Source organism: Netta rufina (assembly GCF_964035555.1).
Source record: "Netta rufina genome assembly, chromosome: 2".
Lineage (NCBI taxonomy): Eukaryota > Metazoa > Chordata > Aves > Anseriformes > Anatidae > Netta > Netta rufina.
The window spans coordinates 136,676,605-136,699,354 of NC_140124.1; the positions used below are offsets into that span (position 1 = coordinate 136,676,605).

The 22,750-nt window shown below is 36.0% G+C and overlaps 1 protein-coding gene across 2 annotated transcripts in view; it reads left to right on the plus strand.

Moving 5' to 3' along the window:
• The window catches only part of VPS13B (vacuolar protein sorting 13 homolog B), a 459,183-nt gene that overhangs the window by 94,395 nt on the left and 342,038 nt on the right, over nucleotides 1-22,750 (plus strand). For both annotated transcript variants that reach the window (XM_084281966.1, XM_084281967.1), the window contains exon 17: nucleotides 3,573-3,757. In XM_084281966.1, coding sequence (XP_084138092.1) covers nucleotides 3,573-3,757 — 185 coding nt within the window. The remainder of the gene's footprint in view (nucleotides 1-3,572; nucleotides 3,758-22,750) is intronic.

Sequence of the window (22,750 nt, forward strand, 5' to 3'; positions counted from 1 at the left end):
GTTTTAGAATCCAACTGGGTCACAACTGTTTTAAGGTGGTGATGAGTTTTGATATGAAGTCACATTCAGTTGCTTAATACACATTTAATGATACAGGACCGAAACATAGATCTGACTTGGTTTACTGAAAAAAAAAAAAAATATAAATAACTATTTTCATTTATTGCTTGAATATATCTCTTGGGCCATAAAATATGGTTAAATTTAGCTCAGTACCTTATTAATGAGCGATTTTCTGTATTAACAGGTGCAGCTTGGTAGCAAGCTTGTATTTTAAGTTCTTTTAAATGCATTATTTGTGTTTCAAAACTATTATAATAAATCCTGAATTATAAATGCACTTTCATCACTAGCCAGCTCTAGTTAAAATTTCCTTAAGCAACATTTGCTGCACACATGGTACAATACCTACCCCCCTCCCCACACCTTTATGGACTTGATTTTTTTTCTGTAAAAAAAGGATTTATTTTCTTCAGCTTCCTATCCTATAAAGTCATCTGAAAAAGAACAGTCCAGTGTATTCCTCTGGGATTGTTAAAAATACAATATGCTTAGAATTTGCATATTATTTCAAAGAAAATATTTCATAGGCTGATATTACCCATAAGGGGATATTTTATGGGAAACTTCTAAGTTTCACGTAGTTCAGTACAGTAGCTGTAATATGTATTAAATGAATAGCCCAACTTTTAAAGCAAAATCTTTTCCACTGCTGCATTGTATGCTACTGCTGTGACAGCTCTTCACAGGACTTTCTATAGTGCATGAGTTTGTTAATACAAATGTGTTACTTTAATGGAATAATTGTGTAGCTGTGATTGTCCTGAATATTGTTGAAAGTTTTTATTTTTTTCTTCATTCTAAATTTTACAGTAGGGAGCCTGTCTTTTGAAATCTTTTTCTGACATATTTAATTTTAATCCTATTTAATGATGTACAGAAATGTAGAGAAAAGGTAGAAAATATTACTTATTAATGACAAAAAGGAAAAGAAGAAGGTACAGTACACCTCTGCAGTGAGGTAAATAGTAGGAAATCACAGTAAATGGCTTGATAAAAGCAATGCTAGGAAACGTTCAGATTGATGTCACAACACATGACATTTCTTTTGATATATCTGCAAAAAGCTTTACTAACATGCATATCTCATTTTCAGGATTTCTACATAAGAATGCTATGTAAGAGTAGGACTACACCAGAGTTAATAATTTTACTTGTATAATCTTGAGTTTTAAAATCATTTTTTATTTATTGGGTATGTAGCATTTTGTTCTGCAGGGAAGGATTATCCCAAGTAGAGTCACTTTGTGTACTCCTTTCTGCATGCACTCCATTACTTGTGCACACCTTTTCTGCTTAATTTGAAAAGCTGACAAAGCTGACAGCACAATTATCGTTAGCTCCAAATGAGTCACACCTCAGAGGCAGTTCTACTGCTGTGTTTTTTCCTTCCCTTTCCTCTCAATGTTTTTGAGATGGACTACCATGATTCCAGGCTTTACAAGGCTGAATAACCTTGGTCTAACACATGCTGATTACTTTTACAGAAGGCTACAAAATGCTTTTTTTTTTTTTTTTTTTTTTTGGGGGGGGGGTCTTCTGTCTGTAGTTGCATCCATTTTCTGAGAGTCTTTCATAGGTGTCTTCTGTCATATGAATCAGCTTTTCATTTCTTCCTTTGTTTTTAGCATGGCACAACAGAATTAGCTGTTGCAGATGGGCTTCATCTATCAAACTTTGATCTGTGCTGCAGACATATACAGCTAAGATAATTATGATTTTCTTCCCACTCCCTACAAAGGGAGATTTAGTGACCAGTAGAGTGCAATTCATATAATCCTCAGGTCTGGAATAATTAGATCTGTGTTGCCTGTAAGTCCTTTCTTGTGTTTTCTTTCCTTTTACCTTAAGTCTAGACAGCCATCTTAGATGGATGTTTGTTTATACTATAGGTGTGTAAAGCTTGATGAGATTAATTCTTCTTGTTTGAGGTAAAAAAAAAAAAAAAAAAAAAAAGATTTTCAGTTGGCTGTTTGCTGGTGTTCAAAAGGAATTGAGGGAGATCTGCCTGTGACTTAAGGTGAATGCTTGTTTGTGCAAGCCCAGATTTAGAGTGATGATGTTACCTGTGACTGTACCAGTGTGTCAGTATGGTAGTTGATACAAACCTTCTGATGTTTACAGTGCTGGTTTACAAGCCATTTTTCATTCATCGTGCAGGTATTTGTAGCTTCTGGGCCAGAAGTGTTAGCAAGGAAGGTACTCTGCTATTCTGCTTCTTCATCTAGATGATGATGGTGATGAATCTGAGAAGTGGTGGTGTGTTTTTTTCCTTCACAGCTTTCTTGGAGAAGTTTGTGCCCAGGGCCTCCTGTCCTGGCACTGGGCACCACTGCACACAGCCTGGCTCCGTCCTCTCTGCACCCTCCCCTCAGGGATGTACAGACAGTGATGAGATCCCCTGGGCCTCCTCTTCTCCAGGCTGAGCAGTCCCAGCTCTCTCAGCCTCTCCTCGTATAAGAGATGCTCAAGTACCTTAAATTAAATCTAATATACTAAGAAGGGTTCTAAAAAGTACACCCAGAATATTTAAAGGGTCTGTCCTATAATGCAGTTATGTAGATGAACTAATCTATGTGTAATGGGTTATGTGCTGGGGACACTGGGGAAAATTCTGCTGAAACACAGAGTACATCTCAGTGACGGAGCAGGAGGTGATTAGGTCAAAGGTGATAATGTTGTAAATATGCTGCAAGAAAACGCTCCAGAGTGGAAATGAAAAACTACTGTGGTTTTTGTTGAATGTAGCAGGTCAATCTATTGCTTAATTTTAGGTACTACTATATTATTAGTATAATATATAATAGACATATTAGGAAGAGAAAGTAATTTAGTGACTTTTTGATAGTTGTTGTAAAACCCTCTTGTTGATACTGGACTAGATGCAGAAGAATTCATTTCCAAACAGAATGCCTTGCCCTGTCATCCCAATATCCCTAACTTCCCACCAGATTATAAAGCATTGAAAAATATTAGTACCTATTTGTAATCTCTTAATGAGTGTACAGAACTTTTTTTTTTTTTTTTTTTTGGAATTGTATTTAGTTGTATTTAGTTGGATATTGCCTATATGGGTTTTTGGATCACTAGTTATATTTCATTTTGTTTACCGATTCACAGTAAGCTTTAAAATATTTTCAGGAAAAAAAAAAATTGAACAGATTTATTCTCTGGTTTTAGTAATTGTGCAACTTTGTGTGTCACTTTTACTTTGGTGACTTGCTTTTATTTATATGTGTTAAAACCAAGAGATAATTAGTTAAAAAAACATTTGATATTCTCTCCTCTTTTACCGGAAGATGTGAAGTTGAAGAACGTAACAGAATACCTACATAGGGTGAATTTCAATATAAGTAGAATCAGCTCTTATGAGAAGAAATTTTAACAGGCACACAGCTCCGTCCTTATAGGCTAAATGCTGGCAGTCTGCTATTCTATGACTTGTTTCTTGAATTGTTATTCACCAAAGCAATGATTTCTCTTTTTTTTTTTTTCTTAATGTTTTGAAACAGGAACAAGCGAGCTCACGTCCCACTAACAGAATGCATATTTGAGCTTCCGAATTTGACAGTTCAAGCAACTAGAGCCCAAACCCTTCTGCTCCAAACTATTTATCAGAGCTGGTGTCATCCTGTTGGAAGTGTCAGTTCTGTGGTGGTAAACGAAGCTTTACTGAATGAGGTTTTCCAGTATTCAGGTAAATTTGTGATGGTTTTGGTTATGTTAGATTAATACTCTTACTGTGCTACAGTGCAGTGCTAGTGAATGTGCATACAACTATATCCTTTAAATCCAGGTTTTTACGTAGAGTAGTTAACAGACAAAATGTTTTTTGTGTGTATATGGGTATTTATAGCTTATGCTTAGAAACCAGGATGTAAGCTAAGCCACCAAGCTTCGCTCCTTGGCACCAAATTCTGGATGCATTTAATTTTCCCATACAGGATAATTTTTCCATACTTCGCTCATCTGAAACATCCACCTGTGCTACCTTATATGGTGTCATGTTGTAACTTAAGATCATTCAGAGGTAAAGCTGTTGGATGAAATAAATACCGGATTATTAAGGGCTTTATTAATCAGTGGCATACAGAGGTTGATTTTTTTTAAAGGGCTGCATATGTTTCTCATCTAGTTTCATAAATAAATGTTTCTGTTGTGAAACTGCTGAAGATAGCAGGTCTCAGATGTGATAACGTAAATAATGAAGCTGGGTACCTGTCATGCTTTAGCAAAACATCTAGGAATTTTAGGAAGAAATTAAGAATTTATTTAGCCAGAATATTGATAAAATGCTGAGGTTGTCACCAACATGCATGATCTGAATGCTTTACTTTTCTGAATCTTGATGTTGATTAGCGCTACCTCATGAATAAGTTAAGACTACTTCAATTGACTACATCCAATATTTTTATGGCTATGGTCACTGTAGTATGGATGAGTACTTGTTCACTGTATTGAATGCTGGCACATTCTTCTTCCCTCTTCTTGCTTGAGAATGAATGAACAAATGTGTTTGTTTTGCCTAAAGTTAGGAAACAAATCAAATTTGCTTTTCTTGTTTTCTGTGTTCAGTATACAAAGCTATTTCATTAGTGTAGATTATTAATTTAAATATTGTTTATGGGATTTAATCCAAGATTATTTAATAGTACTATCAGTAAAGGATTTATGAAATGAACCAGGAAAATGCTAATAAAGGGTTTCATATTTTGAAGCTGGGCAGGGCTCTTACATCTAGATATTATTGTCGTATTATGCCACTCTGGAGGGCAAAAAAAGGGTGTAAACCAGTGAAAGAAGTAAAAGTGTGCCAAGCCTTCTAGAGATTCTAGAGAAATCCTTCTGATTTTGTCTCTGACCTTCCAGGAGAGTGGCTCAACTAGAAGCTGCAGGTAGGCATTAAGTAGCATTGAATTCCTTGTTTGTTCAGGGCTGAACAGAATGGAGACTCAGAATTGGGAGGAAATTCCCAGATAGAAATTTTAAAGTTTATAGCTTCTTAACAAAAGATGTTTGATTTTTAGATAGGTCTTCTTGCTGTCTGTTGGGACAGTTTGTTTCTGAAAATGGTATTTTGCCTTTTATAATTGTTTCTGATACTGTCAATAATTGTTTCTGATACTGTCAAGACTTTAAATAAGCTTATAAAGTAAGGTTTTACATTTGATATTGAACTGTGTTCCAGCGTTGTTCTTTTTTTTTTTTTTTAAAAAAAAAAAAAGAAGAAAAGTAACTCCAAAACTGAAAACTATGAGGAAAACCTTGTTTTTTAATTATGAGGTTAAAAAAGAAGACTAAAGTCAAAAAGACTGTAATGCTAATGTAGACATTATGTTTTGTTTCATGGAGGCAAACAGCATATGGACTGGTGTCCTCTAGTTCATTATGGGGTTTCCCAAACCCACAAGAAGTTGGGTGTTGCATCATCTAGCCTAGTCACTTACTTTGGCCACTAGTCAGATATGTATTGAGGATCACAGACATGTGACAAATATACTTGATTGTTCTGATATTTGCTTGTGGAAATCATACCATCAACTGATCAGATTTATTGTTGGAACCTTTCACTGCTAAACGCTAATAGTAACAGATTTTGACCAGCTTACTGGGGGACCACTCTTCAAGTGCATAAGGTCATCCCCAAGAAGATAATGTATTTTTAATTTATATTTCTTTGCAGGCTAGGATAATTCAGACCCGGTATTGTGACTAAACATGTAACAAAAATAGCTGAGATCTTTTGGCATCTCTATCATTACCTGCTTTTGTGAATGTGCTAGAAGAATGACTCAGAAATAGTAAATCATGACTTGAGGCAGAATGGTAGGTGAGACTACCATTAGAAATCTTTCTCAGTCCTGCTTTTCTGTTTCAGTTGTTTTTTTTTTTTTTTCTTGAGTTAAATCTGTTTTTCTAATGCAAGATAACTGCAGTATTTTCAGTTGTGGAACTCTTGGAGTAACTGTTAATAAGAAGTCTTAGTAAGAAGTGTTTATTTTTTTCTACTTCTGCTGAAGTCTTATTGATTCTTATTCCTTGTTTCAGCATGGTCACGTAAGGATGAGTTGGTGAGGTTTTATTTTCAAGTACCAATACTTCTGAAGGGAGTAGGTTTAAAATCTGCTCCAGAGAAATGTGAAAATACGAATGTGAAACTTGATTGCTTAGATGTTCCTACGGTTTGCACGGTTCTCTGCTGTTCTTTTACCTAATGTTTCATTCCTTCAGTTCAATGGACAGTAATACAGCCATGCTAACAAATGTGTTTGCAGAACAGAAATCTGGAGCACGAATTCTAAGTACTTAAAATAAAGCAAATGGACAGTGTATTATACATGTACTTGTTTTGATCTTGCTTATGGCTTAGTGGTTGACCTGATAAATTGTATACTGATGTATTTCTTATTCTCACTAAGTAGAGAATTCGAGTTGTGAATTCAAGACTATGAAATGACTGATGACTACCTTTTTGCCCTAACTCTTGGCTTGTTCATTCTGAAAGCTCCAGGTCCAACCAGTATTGCTGTCATATCATAGAATGGTTTGGGTTGGAAGGGACCTTAAAAAGGACAGCAATCAGATGATCTTTTAGTTTAAAGCCATTTCCCCTTGTCCTATCACTACACTCACTGCCAGAGTCCTTCCCCAGCTTTCCTGCAGGCCCCCTTTAGGTACTGGAAGGCTGTAGTGAGGTCTCTCTAGGCCGAGCAACCCCAGCTCCCTCAGCCTGTCTTCACAGGAGAGGGACTCCAGCCCTCTGAGCATCTTTTTGGCCCTCCTCTGGCCTCATTCTAGTAGGTCCATGTCCTTGTGCTGGGGGCCTCAGAGCTGAGGTTCAAAAAGAGAGCTCTGCACTGTGTATTCCTGGAAACATAGGAGAACTTATACCTAGTGTCTGGGATTCAGTCTTAGGTAGCTTCAGATATATTTTCTGCTCCAAAACTTCCTTCAAACTAGTTTAGGCCAAAGGTGATGTAGTGGTTCAGAACAAACTCTCAAGGTGTTTCTTGTATAAACTCTTATTATGAGTAGGTTCAAGAAATACCAGGAAGAGAAACTGTCTCAAAGATTAACACTCCTATCTCCCCTACCTTTCAATCTCCCTCTGTTCTCCAAAGCCTTTTGTCTACCAGGAGAAAGACATCTTCCTGAAGTATTTTGCAGTTGTTGGTTAGTAGACTTGCTGCCTCCATCAGATAGTCTGAGGGTTTTTTTTGATTAACTCATCCAAAGGAAAGGTGGCTGAAAAAATAAGTTTTGAAATCTCAAAAGCAAATCGTGTGTGTTTTGGTTTCTTACAGAATTTAAGAATGAGGTGACTGTGATACTAAAAATTTGTGTTGACCACACGTTAGTAATGTATGTTATGTTAAAACTACCAATAAAAAGATACACACTGTACTGTCACTGCCTGCCTGAGCTCAGAATGTGTGGAGAACAGCTAAATATGAGTATTTCAAGAAGGGTATGTGGTTTTTATATTAAAGATTACTGTAATGCTCCTCTTTGTTTAAATGTTGTGCCTTACTTACCTTGAAAATAATTCGGCAAAAAACAGATTTTTGATTACAAATGACTTGAAATCTATAGGTATTGGTAACTGTTTAGTGGATTTTAGTCGTCAGCCCAGACATAGCTCTTCAGAGATTTAATTTTGTTTTCCCAAGTTATTTTTATAACACTTGATGTATATAAACGCAGTAGCGTATTGACATTTTAGTTCTTATGCTTGCACATGCTTGAGAAACATCCCTATTTTGCATTTCAATTCCTATACATGCGGAAAGAAACATGAATCAGATACACATTGTGCTTTCTACGTTTTTACGAGTAGATGTATTGATGATGCTAATAACACTTTTACAATTTTTTTTCCAAAAACTATTGTACTGGAATTTTTTGAAAAATACTGTTACAATATATTTTAGAAGTTGAGCATGAATAATCCTATGGAGTAATTTTATTGTGTATTTTCTCATTATTTGTTAGTAGGTACCTGAAGCACTCAGTTTCTAAGCATTTCAGCCTGCCAAGAAAACATATACACAGTCACACATGGCTTTAGTTTACTCTGGAAAACTGGAACTTGCTACCACTTTTTCCTTGTCCTGTTCAGGTAGTTCATTATTTTGTTGACAGTTCGGTTCCATTAATCTGGTATTTTTAGGAAAATTGCTTGCAGACCTTACATTTCTCTATTGAAGGTGATCAAATAGGCATTTGAATCCCTCATGTAAATGATGTCTTAAAGTTAAAATAAAATCTACTTTCCAGAAAGTAACTGTAAAACTATTTTATGCAAGATTTCATGTGGGATACCTTAATGGTTGAATAATAAATTTTACCTCATAAAAATGAAATTCAATAATACAGTAGCTTTCTCAGCGCAGTAGCATCTGGTTGAATCTCATGAGAGCCAATATTTTCCAACTCATTAGGATCATGTCGTTCTGTATGTCGTCAACATTGACTTAGCCAAGCTACCTTTACTTACATAACCGCCAAACTATTAAATAGGTCTCTTGTGGAGTGAAGTCAAATATTCCTCTTATTTTGCTTTTGCCTTGGAAGAAGAGAAGAAAATGTACATACTGTAACATTTAAACATCTGGTCTAAACCACATCAGGGTAACACTGAGGAAAGTAACAGGATTCAGTATTCTTCCCAGGTGTACATATAAAAAAGGGTTGTGGAGCTGCTGCATAGTTCTTTTAACCACTTAGGAAAAAGACTGAAATAAGTGACTTGCTTTTCTAATACCCCTGGTTTTAAAACTACTTTTTTCCTCTTACCCCTCTCCACTGCCACCAAACCCCAAAACACAAAACCCAGCAAAAGCCTAGAATTTCTACGGTTAGTGGTAATGTAAGTTGTTAAGCTCTAATTGCTTCCTTGCAACATATTGGCATTTAATCTGTGTTTGTTCCACACAATGTGGCCAGTTTTGGCATTCATTTTGAGGACTATGACTTAACCTTTCTGGTTAAAATCAAAGTGTAAGGGTGCATTCTCTTCAGTAATTCCTTGGGAGTGGCAGGACACAGCTGTACAAAATGTGCATGGTATAAACGGTTTACTGTCTTGCACGGTGATTGTACCCACGTGTCCTTATCCTTCACTCAGGCATCTACCTGCAGCGTGTAAATAGCAGTAGTTTCATACGTTGTACATTTCTGTGAACGTGTGGTAGATTATCAGCTCTAATTTCAGATCAGTATAGGGTGTGGATAACCATCCTAAGCGCAATTCTTTATCTTTAATAGTTGAATGCGACGTAGTTTTCTGTAATCTTTTCTTTCATCTTATTATAGACATTTTCAGTGATATTCCTAAGTCTGAAGTGATTTAACTGAGCATGGAGTAGGTGGGCGTTTTATCACTTCCATGTCTAATCAGTGGTGTTTAGCTTGTTAAGTATCTTCTTAATAAATTCCCTCCTTGAAGCAATGATTCTATTGGATCATTCAGTGGCCTGAACTAAGGAGCTAACATACGAAGTAAACATGTTAAACCTGTAATTATAATTACCTTTTCATCTTTTCTGCTGTGATTTATGTATACAAGTAAGCTTTGAAATGGAAAAATCATGGTATTCTGATGAAAGGATGGTGATACATGTATGCTTAGTCAAGGCATTCATAAAAGCTTAACTCAAATCTGTAATGTCATATTGAGGAATCAGATGTATGTAAAAATCCATTAGAGACTTTTAAAATGTCTATTTTGGTGAAAGTGAACATATACATAGCATCAATAGCACAGCCAAGGAAAAAAAAGCCAATGGATTGTGAAAGGAATACATACATACATGAAATCTATGCATATACATAAGGTTCTTTGGTTGAATTATCTTTCAAAATTGCAGGAGAACTCTGTTCAGCATGTACGTTTGTTGAAATTAACAGCAAACTCCTGTTGGGTATGTTGGTGGGCTACCAAAAACAAGACACCTAAGCCTAGAGCTATAAATAGTGCCCTTCCTCTGGAGTCTGTAGTTTATTTGCACAAATAGCAATTGAAGCAGTAACAGAGGGCACCTGTTTTGTTTGCTCAGCTGTTAGCTTTATGTTATTTCATGTCCTGTTAAGAAAGGTGTGTTTGGACAGCAGGGAGGTAGGCTGCCTTTTTGCCTTGTTCTAGCTGCCTTGGACTATGTCAGGTGAAAAACTACACGGAGGGTGAGGTGGTTTCTCTTCTAAGAGCAATTGAGCATGCTGAGACTAAGATATGGGAATACAATGCATTACAAGGAGGATGGGAAGAACATAACAGCTCTTGAATCTGCTGCATAATAGGAAGCGGAAAATTCCTGAGAAGAGCTCGAAGCAGACACGCAAAAGCTTCAGAGTTGACAGGAGGAAAGATTGTTTTCTAGCGGGAGAGAAGTTCCAGAGAAGTTGGTGTCAAGGCTAGTGTCAGCCAGGAAGCCACCAGTGACTGCTACTGTAAGTATGAAGCACAAATGAGAATGCCATGGTGGTATTTTTTGCTGCTTGTGTTTTAAGAAGGTGCATATATGGAGAGGTTCTGTAACAGAAGTATTGCCCCTACTCATGCTGCAAGTTGTAATGATGAGCACTGCTGCTCTGAAGAGCAAAAGGAAACTTTGTCCCTGGCAAAAAAAAAAAAAAGAAAAAAAGATAATCAGAAAATTCTGATTAGAAGGGACCTTGGGAAGTTTTTTTTTTTTTCTAAGTGGACTGATGAAGAAATTACAGTCACGTATTTTTTAATAACACAGTGATAGCATATTGACTAATTTTTAGTTGAATCTTCAGATCTGGCCATATTAGTAGCAGTGCCAGTTACTTCAGTGAATGATCAGTGATTATTACTAACCAGAAAATAAAAAACCATTCCATCCTGCAGGTGAAGAAATGTTGGTAAAGGGTCACGTGGCATGGAGAGACCCATTTTTCTACAGAACTAGTAATTTTGTAAAAAATACGTAATTCTTTTCTTCAGTTGATAGCAAACATGTCCGTGGGACTATTGGAAAGTAACTTAGAGCAGCAATGACTAAAATCTCCCATTTTATCTGTCAAATGTATTATTGTTGCTTTTCACCTTTTTAATATTAAAGGAAAACCATGACTGATGATCTAAACTACTGCTAAAATGCAGTGGTGGTGCTCCTAGTACCTTACTCATGTAGAAAAAATAAATGGGCTTTTTTTGTATCTGTTTATTACTGTCATTTTTACAATTTCAGTGGTGCTAAATGGGAGTTCTTTGTAGAAGTGGTACAAAATCCTAGTGTAATCTGAGAATGGAACATACACCATTTTGTTTATGTCTTGGTAGCAACCCTTTTTTTTTCTTTCTGGAGGAAGGCAAAGTTGTTCAAGTAAGCAAACCAAAAAAAATAGAGGTGTTTACAGCTTTAGTGGATCTTCACGTGCATATATCTGAAGTGCTGTCATCCCTTTCTATTGATTCCTGTTCTCGTTCTCACACCAATTAGATATAACCTGAGCTTCAGTGCTATCAATACACACAAACTCAAGTCACGCTGCCATCTGGGTTAGTAAGTCTGTTAGTGTACAGTATTGAATACTTCCATCTCAAACCATCTCTCTGTGGTAATTTGACAGTAGTAGAAATTTCAGAAATCATTATCTCCCCTTTTCCCCTTTAGATTAAAGAATCCTACTTTGCAGGATTTCAGGTCAGTTTATACAGTGGAATTGTCTGAGAGGGAAATGAAGATGTGTACAGGTGATACAACACAAAGAATTAGTAATTTATGTCTACTAATAGTCTAATCTTTTCTCTTTATGGTTTCATGTTATCTCGTTTTGGCTTAAACACTAAACAAAGCTGTTGTGGGCTGCTAAATCTGCCTGTTACGGGGTTTTGATCATAAGTATAATTTATGGGGCTTCAGTAGTCACTGTTGAAAAAATCCTAAATGTGTGCTATCACATTCTGTAGTCTTTTCTTAAAATGGTACTGTTGGAAAAAACATTAGAAAAAGAAAGACAAACCAACCAAATTAATAGCAAATCTTTACAGTAGACTGTAAAATTGAGCTGTAGTAGCTTCATACTGAGTCTTCTCCCTTCCGCTGGTGCTGTACTGTTCAGGTGAATGTTGTGTATGTGCATTAAAGTAATGTTAGGTATTAAATTGCAGCATTCAATTGCAGTTTAGTGTAAGAATCCCTTTCTGCATCATTCATCTCTTTCTAATACATCCAGGTACTCCTTTTTTTCCTTCATTAGGGTACTAAATTTCATACATGGACATTGTTGAAAATGAGCGGGTGTCTTCTGTGCTTTTGTCAGCTGCAGGAGCCGATGGTGTACGCATTAAAAAAGAGCACAAAAATACGTGACTAAATGAGGTATCTAAGCCTTTCTCTCTTCTCCAAATCACTGTAAATCCAGGAGAAAATGTTCCCATTAAGACCGTCACTTGCAGAAGTTAACGTTCTGGCTGAAGATCTTTTCTTGGAGAGCAAAAGCCAACATCTTAAGGTTTATGAAGAAAAGTGATGAGAAAAATTGTGGTTTGGTCACTTCTATTAGGCATTTCAGTCCAAGTGAGATGGTTTGTTCAGATTACAATGTTGAGTAGGATAGTCCTTTTGTTTGAATAAGATGTTTTCTTGTTTTTTGTTTTGCTGTTATGGAATTAAATTTAATAGAAACGCTTTGTGATCCTTGTATAGCTTTACAAGAATTTAGAACAGCTTGTAATACCATATATTCCTCCTTGTTATTCATAATGAGAAATTCTGTAACAGGAAAGTATTGTCTAATTGGGGTTCTGATTTTGTTGATGGAAAAATATAAGCAAGGATAATGAGTGGAATTGATCATTATGGAAGGTGAATGAAAATTAAAAAAAAGTAAGTACAGAACTGAAAATGTTCCTGTGAGGCTTGTAACAAAAATATTTGCTGTAGAAGTGATCTTTTCTTTAGAAAAAATAAAACCAAACAAACTATAATTCAAAATAGATAGGTTTAAGAGTAGGCATCTTTATAAACTGTTGAGTTTATACATATGGTAGAAGCAGGCTTGCTGTTTGCAACGATGTAATACTGAAAGATAAGCAAAAGTTGTTGGTTTGTATAACTTGTATCTTCTTGATCAAATAAAAGTCGCACAGTTGAAATCATGTGACAGATTGCAGGTATTGGACTTAAAACTTGCTGTAACAGTGCCTACAATGTTAATAATTTCTAAAATAGCAATATGCTCTAAAATTACTTTTATTTAATATACTATAGTGAATTAACATTGAAATGACTCCTAATGTTATGTGGCTCCCATGTTTGTGGGGGCATTTTTTCTCTTGTGGCAGGCAAAGATATCAGTGGCACCCATCTCACCATAGTAAGATACCACCCTATGATATGCTGCAATACCAATTGCTAGTCTGAAGGCTCAGGTGATCTATTATATTAAATCAGGTTCTTTTAAAAAAGGGCAATGGTCTTAAACTAATAGATTTAGATTAGATGTTACAAAGAAATTCTTCACTCAGAGGGTGGTGAGGCCCTGGCACAGGCTGCCCGGAGAAGCTGTGGCTGCCCCATCCCTGGAGGTGCTCAAGGCCAGGCTGGATGGGGCTTTGGGCAGCCTGAGCTGGTGGGAGGTGTCCCTGCCCATGGCAGGTGGTTGGAATTGGATGGACTTTATGGTCCCTTCCAACCCAAACCATTCTATGAAAAAAACAGTAACTATAAGGCAGGTAAAGTTAGGGATACATTAGATTCTCAGAAAATTATCGTAAGCAAGAAAATCTTCAATTTTTGTTTTTTTTATTGGAAGGCGAATTACTGAAGAATAAAAAAAGGGTGGTGTTCTATTACAATATTATTTAACAGCATCAAGTGAATGTCCCTTCTTGTTTGTGAAATGAAAATGTGAAGTGAAGCGTCATTGAATATGGCACAGCAGATGTAGCTGCTTTGACCACACTTAGAAGTGTTCTGCTATTGTAGGAAAATATTCCTTGCTTTACAGCGTTGTTATGCTTTTCTTCGTTAATAAGCATATATATGACAGTGTGCATGATATGATAATTAAAAGCACGGATTCAGAGGAAGTATGAGAGTTCTCTGTATGAGCACAGCTCCTGAGTTTTTGGAGCTTTGTCTTACGCAAAATAAGAGCCCCCACATCTGCTTACCATCCTCCAAAACATACCTTGGAACCAAGGCTGAAGTTGACTTAAAGATGGTAATCAGGGCTGTTTCCAGAAACACCTTTGTTTTAGTTGGAGATCATCTAAATAAGTATGGTCCCCAGCCTGGCCGTAGTTTTTCTGCTGAGATTACATCATAAAGCTGGTGTGGATACAGATCAAACAAATGTGTTTTATTTTTTCATATATATTTTTTTTAAAAACGTCATCTTTTGGCTTTGTTTTGGAGGTAACATGATAAATAAATCCAGATATTACACCTTCTTGTACTTCTTTCTCCTGTCTTTACACCCTTCCTTTGTTGCTGCATCTCATTTTTGATGTTTTCCTTCTTTTACTGTTTTTATGCCTGATCCCAGGAATATTCTACCCTTTTCTTCTTTATTGGACATCTCTGGTCTGATCTTTTTCCTTTCCCCTTTTGGTTACTTCTTGTCTGATTAATAACAGCAAGCTTGTTTATAGTTACATTTGATCTTTAATTGTGTCCTAGCAAATTTAATTTACTACTTACTGTTGAAAAGTTAAATTGAAAAGCACCGTCTTATTTCCAAAAATAATACAAATTGTATTGAAAAGTTCAATCCATTGTAAATATATTTTTATTGACCTAAAGACAATGTTGTATGACAGTCCTGTTTTAAACAGGGGTCTTTTAAAATCCCTAGCTCTGTCTGGAAAAGAGGAAGGTGGGATGAAATTGTGCAGAACTGTGTACAGTGATGGAACAGCCAGAATTATCAATCTGTATTAAAAAGGGAAGCAAATTAATTAATAGATTCATCTTCTGCCCTTTATGCTGTCTTCACTTATTTCCAATTCTGGCCCTAGAAAATGGCTTGCGTCAGACTCCTAGAATAGTTCAGTTGGAAGGGACCTTCAGAGATCGATTCCAAGATGATGTCCAAGTGATGTCCAACACAAGAAGTAAACAAGTTGGTGCTCTAGCCATAGTGACAATAGGTGTGATGGGAGGAGTCCAGCTCAAAGAGACACCCTGAAAAACAGAGCAGTTACTGACATCAAGACTAGATCAATACTAGAGCAAGTTGGACTCGTGTTTTTATATGAGAGAGTCAGGTTGAAATTTGAGCCATTTTGGTAGGGGATCTGGTCACTTGGGTATGGGAGGTGGGTGGGAAAAACTCTCTTGCATGTGAGCTTCAAATGTTTTCCCTCTTAAAGATGCTTCTTCCTGAACTAGAAGGTTTTGTAATTATTTTTTTTTTTAATTCTCAATTATTGTGAAGCATAGGGAATTCTGTATGAACAAAATACAGAAATTAAGAAGAAATGCAACTCTCAGGTAGCCTCATAGAAATGCTTTAACTCTAGACTGGTGCAAAGGTTTTTTAAATTATTTCAGGATTTTTTTTTTGAATTCTTAAATTAAAAACATTGACATGTTTTTGTTAACCTGCTGTTGCAAGATGAAAAGCTTCATTGCTTCATATAAGGAACTGCTTTTAGTTCTTTTTTTCATATGAGTTCTCACATTTGGAAGTACATTTGTAGTCTCCCTCTGCCTGTTTTCTGAGGAAGATGCAAGAATCTCAATATTACAGAAGCTAGTGATATAACCTTGCACCTCTGCAGATGCTTCGAGTTTCCTTCTTATGTTAAATCTCTCACTTCTACCTGACTTGCATATGACATACCACAGCTAGATACAGTGATTTTTTTATGCCAACTACTTTATTCTTGTGTTAACATTTTTCGTTCTCCTGGATGTAATCTCAGATTTGTGATGTAGTCAAACTACCTTAAACTACATATGCTTAATAGTAAATTGAATTATTGGAGAAAAAAATCCTTTAAAAAAGTAATAATGATTAAACACATGCTTTACTACAGGCTGACAAAGAAGAGTTTCTCTGCTGAGTTAAAGAGCTCTGCCAACTATACTATTTTTGGAAGTCAAGGAATCTTTGAGTTTTCCACTTTCATCCATCTTTTACTGTCTTCTCAAAATTTTTCAGAAAAGTGTCTTCTCTGCTCTCTGTATCAGCTTATTTAATATGAGATCAGTGGGTTGTACTCAGAAGCAATGTGTTGTCTTTTAGTTTCAGTTTAGATGGTACAAAAACATGCTCCACACTGTTTGATAGTTGTGTCCACTTAGCTTTCTGAATTTGTATTTTCTGATATCGTCACTATTGAAGGAATATAATACATTTTGTTGCTCTGTGTGTGTGTATATATATGTATTACATGTAGATTGATATTACATATCAATCATCGCAGAATTTCAGACCCCGATTAAATTGTATGATATGGAATTACACTCTTTTCTGAGTACCTTTTAGACTTGTTACCACCATTACAAAAATTGGTCATCCATCCATCTGCAACAGGTGTTAAAGAAAGGAGGAATCAAGTTGGAAGAGGCTGTTTCAGTTCTTTGCTTGGTAGGATAGCAGATTTCAAACTTCAAAAGAATGACTGAAGTTAGGAATAAAATAGGTGTTTTTCAGGCACTTTTGGACATCACGTGAGTCTATTGTGATTTGCTGTCAGTAATGAGTCCATTTTCTCCTAGTAGAGTGGAAATAAGTGGTAGTCCTGCTCACCAGGAAGGAAGAAAATCTCCTTTCCACTCAAAATCTGAATTGATAGGAGGTCTTTGTTATGCTTTGTTACAAACCAAGGAATCAGGGACCAGTTGTTCCCTTTCATGCTTAAATTTTTGTGTGAGTACTTGACAGTGAGTGTTTGCTGTTGTAACTAGTTTTGTCCTATTGTCTTTCCAGTGTGTGTAGTGCATTGTTGGCAGTAAATGGCAAGTTGAGAGCAGGGGGGTATACCACATAAAACACCTGCTCTGTATCTTTTATACTTAATCTTTTTTTCAGATCCTTTCAGGGTCCCACCCGGTTTCTAAAGAACATCATTTCTGTGTGTATTCGACAGCTTTACAGACACTATGAAATTGTATTATAACTAAGGTATAGTTCAGAAAGGGTGAAGTGTACTATTCTGGGTGTAGTCTTAAGAAATTGCATCTAAAAATGTACTGTGTAAGGCCAGCAAACCAGGTCACTTCAGAGACATTACGAATCCATAGGTATTTGTCTACTCTTTTTAGACTGACTAAGCTTTAAAGTCCAGCTTTGAGGCACTGACGTAACAGCATTTGCAGTCCTGTTGAAAGCTCAGATGATTGCATCTTGCTGTAGCTCTCACAGCTCCTGGTTTCATCAGTTAACTCTGTATTCCGTCCATTGGGCTTAGATTAGGTGGCTGTGATCACCAAAGTGCTAAGCACTTGATCTTCTGTCTTTCAAGAGAGCTTTTTATAAAACTTGCTTTGATGTGTATTTCTTGTCAAGGCTACTTTCCCAGTGGGATCACTTTTATGCTGCTATCCATTCATATGTTGCAGTATCCCATATGTTATCAATGAAACACAGCTTGCCAGCAGATTTGTGCTTATCACCGAGACAGTACCTCTACCATAGGCAGCATTAAGAACAGCTACCTCTTTAATTCATAAAATTTGCTTTGTGTAAATTTGCACAATGACTTCAAAAACTCTTAAAGCCTAGCTGAAAAAGGGAAGAGTGCTTCCCATCTCATGCCCTCCCTGTTCTTTTGCCATCTTCATTTTTATGATTTGTCTGAATTTGAGTATAACCTTTCAGAATTTCTAACGATGTCAGTAAAGAGCTGTTCTGACTTCAAAACTCGAGGGGAAAAAAATTAACAGAAAAGAGCAAGTGACCAGTTTTTAGGGTGTTGCAGTAAGCACTAAAAGTCCACAGCTGTGGTTGGTTGTGAGATTAAAGAAATATAGTCCTGAGTATTCAATGAAAAACGTATTTTTTCTAATATTCCCTTATCAAACAGTCACATGCTGCATTTTCTGTGGTAGCATTTGATGAGGAAACTGAGCTGCAGAAAAAGAAGCTGGGAGTTCTACAAGTACACCTTGAAGCACATGTACAAATAAACCAGATAATTTCTAGAGACATAGATTGGTGTGTTTCCCTTCCTATTACATTCAGAAGCTGATCTGAGTTGTGAAGCTTGTCATTTAGGTTTGTATAATGGTGGCCAAGCATTCCTTGAACCCATCTAACAGTTCAATTGCTGCTAGGGTGAACATGAGATTATATTTTAGTGCACCAGGTGGCTTTGTTTTCAGTCTTTCAAAGTAGCATCTGTTATCTGCATCTTAATTCATTTTTTTTTTGTGAGATTTTCTTTAATTTTCCCTTGAAATTCTTATCTGCAATAATGAAGTAAGACTTTTCTGTGTTTAGAATTTCTCTATATGCATGTCACATTCCTTAACTTCCTTTACAGTCTGGTATTTCAGTGTAACGCTTTTAGTTGTTTGAATGTAACTAAACTTCTTCTGATAATGTTTGGTTCCTCTGCATTTATAGTGGTTTAAATGTTTCTATGCTAAAGGCATGGGAAGCATGAAGCTTTAATATGCTAGCCTAAGTATATGCCTTGAATATCATCTCTTTAGGACTCCAGTCCATATTTCATTTTGGAAAGTAGAAGCCTATGACAGGTCACAGAAACATTGCAGCAGTCAGTTTGAAAACTTTACAAAGAATGGCAAGAAAATAATTGTTTTAGGTGGTAGGATATTGAAAAGAGCTTGGTGATGCAAAGAGAAGATTCAGTGTTACGGTCTAATAGCATGAAATGTGGAGAATAAAAAAGGAGGGGAGCTCTGATATGTTCTCTGTATCAGTGAGCAGAACTACAGTCTGTGGTGGACTCCTGTGCCACTGAGCTAAGAATCCTTTTCTTTCCTGCAGTATGAATTGAAATTGCTGCCCAAAATGGTAGTGAGAAATGATGAGTAGATACAGTAAGTAAAATAGAGACGTGAACTGCAGTCTAAATTTCTGTTAACTAGCTCTAGTTTTGCTTTATAGTTGCTTTGAAGCTTTTTCATCATTAATACATTGTTAATCAGTCACGATCTGTAGAAGTCTTTTTAGCACTTCATAGTCTAAAGGGAAAAGAGATGCCATTTTTTTCCTATAAAAAAAATAAATTACGTTTTCTTCTGTGGTTTGGAATCATGTTCTGTTTCATTGAGGCCATAGAGAGCTTCTATTTTAGTTCATTAGGAAACTTCTTGACACAGTTGCACTGAAATCACAGTTTGGAGCTGACATACCCTTAGGGATGATTCAAGAGTGCTGTTAGGAGAGAGTTTATAGGGGTAACTCAAAGTTGCTAGCATTGTAATGCTTTAATCTTTTCACAAATCATTAAAATTATTATTTAAACAAAAGATAATACCTTATTTCAGGCGTTCACTTTTTCTTTTCTCTTTATTAAATATACATGTACCCTTTTGGCTAAATCTTTGCATTCAGGTAGGTAGTATCTTTGCCTTTTTTTGTCTCTGCTTTCACTGATTTTAGACATGTAAACCAAAATAGCCTAATAGCGAGAAAAGACTGTGATTGTCCCGTGTCACATTAGCACTGTACATGGTCTTGTGCCCCCACAAGCCTCAAAGAACAGCTTTGAATGCCAAATGCAATTCTAGTCTTTGCTTTGAATTTCCAAAAGCCACTGATCTTAAGTCTCAACTTGAATTTGGAGCAGAAGATGAAACTCTTATCAGAATTGTTTACAAGACTGGAAGAGATGTTTTATAGGAGGCAGATCTAGTGGTATTTGAGGCAACTGCACCGTGTATCCAAAAATGAAACATCTAGAAAATTAAGCTGTAACAAGTGCTAGTAGTCCAAATAAATTCCAGTTAAAAGATGCTCTTTTTTTTTTTTTTTTTTTTATGCAACTGTTAATGACTGAAACAACTTAGTGAGACTGCACTTTTATTGGTGGCGGTGGCTTTGATAGATTCATGCTGCTGGTTAAATACAGGAGGGTGATTCCATGGCCTGTATTTTATAAGAATTGAGGCTGAATGATCACAGGGCTTCTTTCTTTTCTTTTTCATTTTGTGTTACTTGATGCTTCACGACTTATTTTCTGTTTGAAATGTTATTTCACCCACATCTCTAACTGGAGCCAGCTGATTTCTGAACTATCCTCTCGGTCAGGCTGGGTCTATTTAACACAGTTGACTCCTGTTAGCTTTCGGTGCTAGTTGAAGTTATATATTTTGCTATTGTTCTATATTCAATTGGTATCTTACTGTGTATATGCTTTCTTAATATGAGGTTTCTGTTGCATATTAACCTAATAAATTTATTCATTAATTATTTCTGAGAGGTTTTTTGAAAAACGAAATCGCTCTTCAGTATTACAAGAATCTGGGTTTACAATACCACATCCTAAGGAAAGTTTACAAAGCATGCTGACTGTAACACGTTATAAAAGGTGACTCATCTTTCTTTTGCTTTACTAATTATTTTAAATACAAACAAATTTTGTTAAAATAAATCCCGTGAAACTGACTGTTTGTTGGGTAAGTGTAATATAATTTCCTGATTATTGTCATTTCATTCATCAGGTGTGGTTTTTTTTTTTTTTTTTTTTTTTTTTTAGTAAAGAAGAACTAAAGCAACAAACAGTCTGCTTTGTAGTCACTCAGCTATTTCATATACTTCTGGAAACATTCTTTAGCTTTTTAGGAAGCAACAACTATTTAATAATCACCCGTATTGAAACTACATAAGAAATATTTTTTAATTTTAGACATTGGCAAGAGTGACTGTCCCTTTGTAGTTGGAGATGGCTGTTTTTCAATGTTAGGTGTTTGCATTTAGCTGATTACCTTATTTTTTTTCTGTTTTGTACAATTTCTCTTTGGCAAAGGAAACTTGTTGATTATAAGGGGGAAATAAGGAAAGAGAACTGTTTCAGCAGCATTCTCTGTGCTCAAGGTGTTCTGTGAAGGAGGCAGCTTGGATTTGTATGATTTCAGAGATTTCTAACATGGCTGTTCGCACAGTTTCCTTATTACAAAAGTCGAATGGGTTTGTGTACTGACACGTAATAAAGCCTTTGGATTCTTCAGTTATCCTTGCTGTTGGGTTTGAACTTGAGATGGTTCTGCCACTGAACTCTTTGATGTCAGAAAGGTAAATAACTTCTTTCTCATCTTCTGTCCTTACTGTGAGCAATCATCTCGGTTAACCTTGGAATCTGAATTCATCAGAAGAATTCCTTAAGCCTACTGTGAGTTGCCTGTGTTTCATCCTGCTTTCCACAGCACAATGTAGCGTGCAGTGCTACTATTTTTATACTTTCTTAGCTCCACACCTGTTTCTTTGTTTTAAAGGGAAAAAAAAAAAGCAACTTCCAGAATATATAAGTACAATAGAGTTGTCCTTTAGATCATTCTCATCTGTGTTAAGAGCTGTTTGATATTTAAGTTGTAGGACTCTGTTTCCCAACAAAAGTCATGTGACATCAGCAGTGAGGTGCAATAAGAGCTCTCTTAGGATTACTTTAAATAGAATGGAAGACTTTGGGTATATAAGGTTGTGTGGCCTTGAATGTGATTTTTATTTGATATATGAGCTGTGACATAGCTATTGCATGACTGAGATGTGCCTGTAAGCGATGTAGTGTACAGATGGGGTTTCTCTGAAACAAAGCCAGCGACTAAATCTGAATGTGCTCATTTAAAGGGTAAAGAATACTTCATAAAACATATGGAAACATTTCTATGTTTTTTCATTAAATAGGCTTCTTATTCCTTATGCACTTTTAATGATTGTTCATGCTAATACGTAATTTACCTGAATCAAGATTGCTTATGCATCTGTATGGCTTAGTGACATTTGTATAATGTTACGAAGATTGTATTTAAAAACACATTAAATGTACTTTTCTGTTTTTGTGATTCCGGAACTTTTCATCATTTCAAAGGTAAAATATTTTCTCAGAACCGGTGGAAAAAAACGCACCACTATGCACTGCAAAATATATAATTTAAGATCTAGGAGGAATGTGAAATGATAGTAATATGGCAGTTGCACAACATGATTGACTTACATGGTTATTGGGATTCATTGAAATAAAATCCAGGATTATGTACATTTGAAAAAGAAATGTAGACCAAACTTATCCTAAGGGTATCTCGCTCTTCAAATGGATAGATACTGAAAATGTGCAGGGATTGTAGGGGGGCCCACGATGCAACAGGAACCTCCAGTGTGGTGATATGTCAATAGGAGCTAATGACAAGTGTGTGATATAACAGACTGGTGAGTAAAAATATGAATATGCAAACAAGTTTTATATATGGTCTCTATGAGGCTGAAGATGATGTATATGTCTTTTTTTTTTTATTGTAGTTTAAAAAGGAAACTGAAAAGTAGAGAGGGCACAGAAAAGACGTGCAAAGCTCATATGAGAACTAAAGAAAGAGGCCTTTGAGATAAGGAAAGATTGCATCTCTTTCTCCTCTGAGATTTGAAAAATCGTTCTGATTCTACCACGTATGGACTTTGAAAGGAATAATAATTTGGTAGCAAAGAATTCATTCATACTGATATCCTTTCTCTTTGATTAAAAACCTCCAAGTAAACCCTTGGAAACTGATATGTTTAAAATAAAGGCCAATAGTGAGAATGGTAA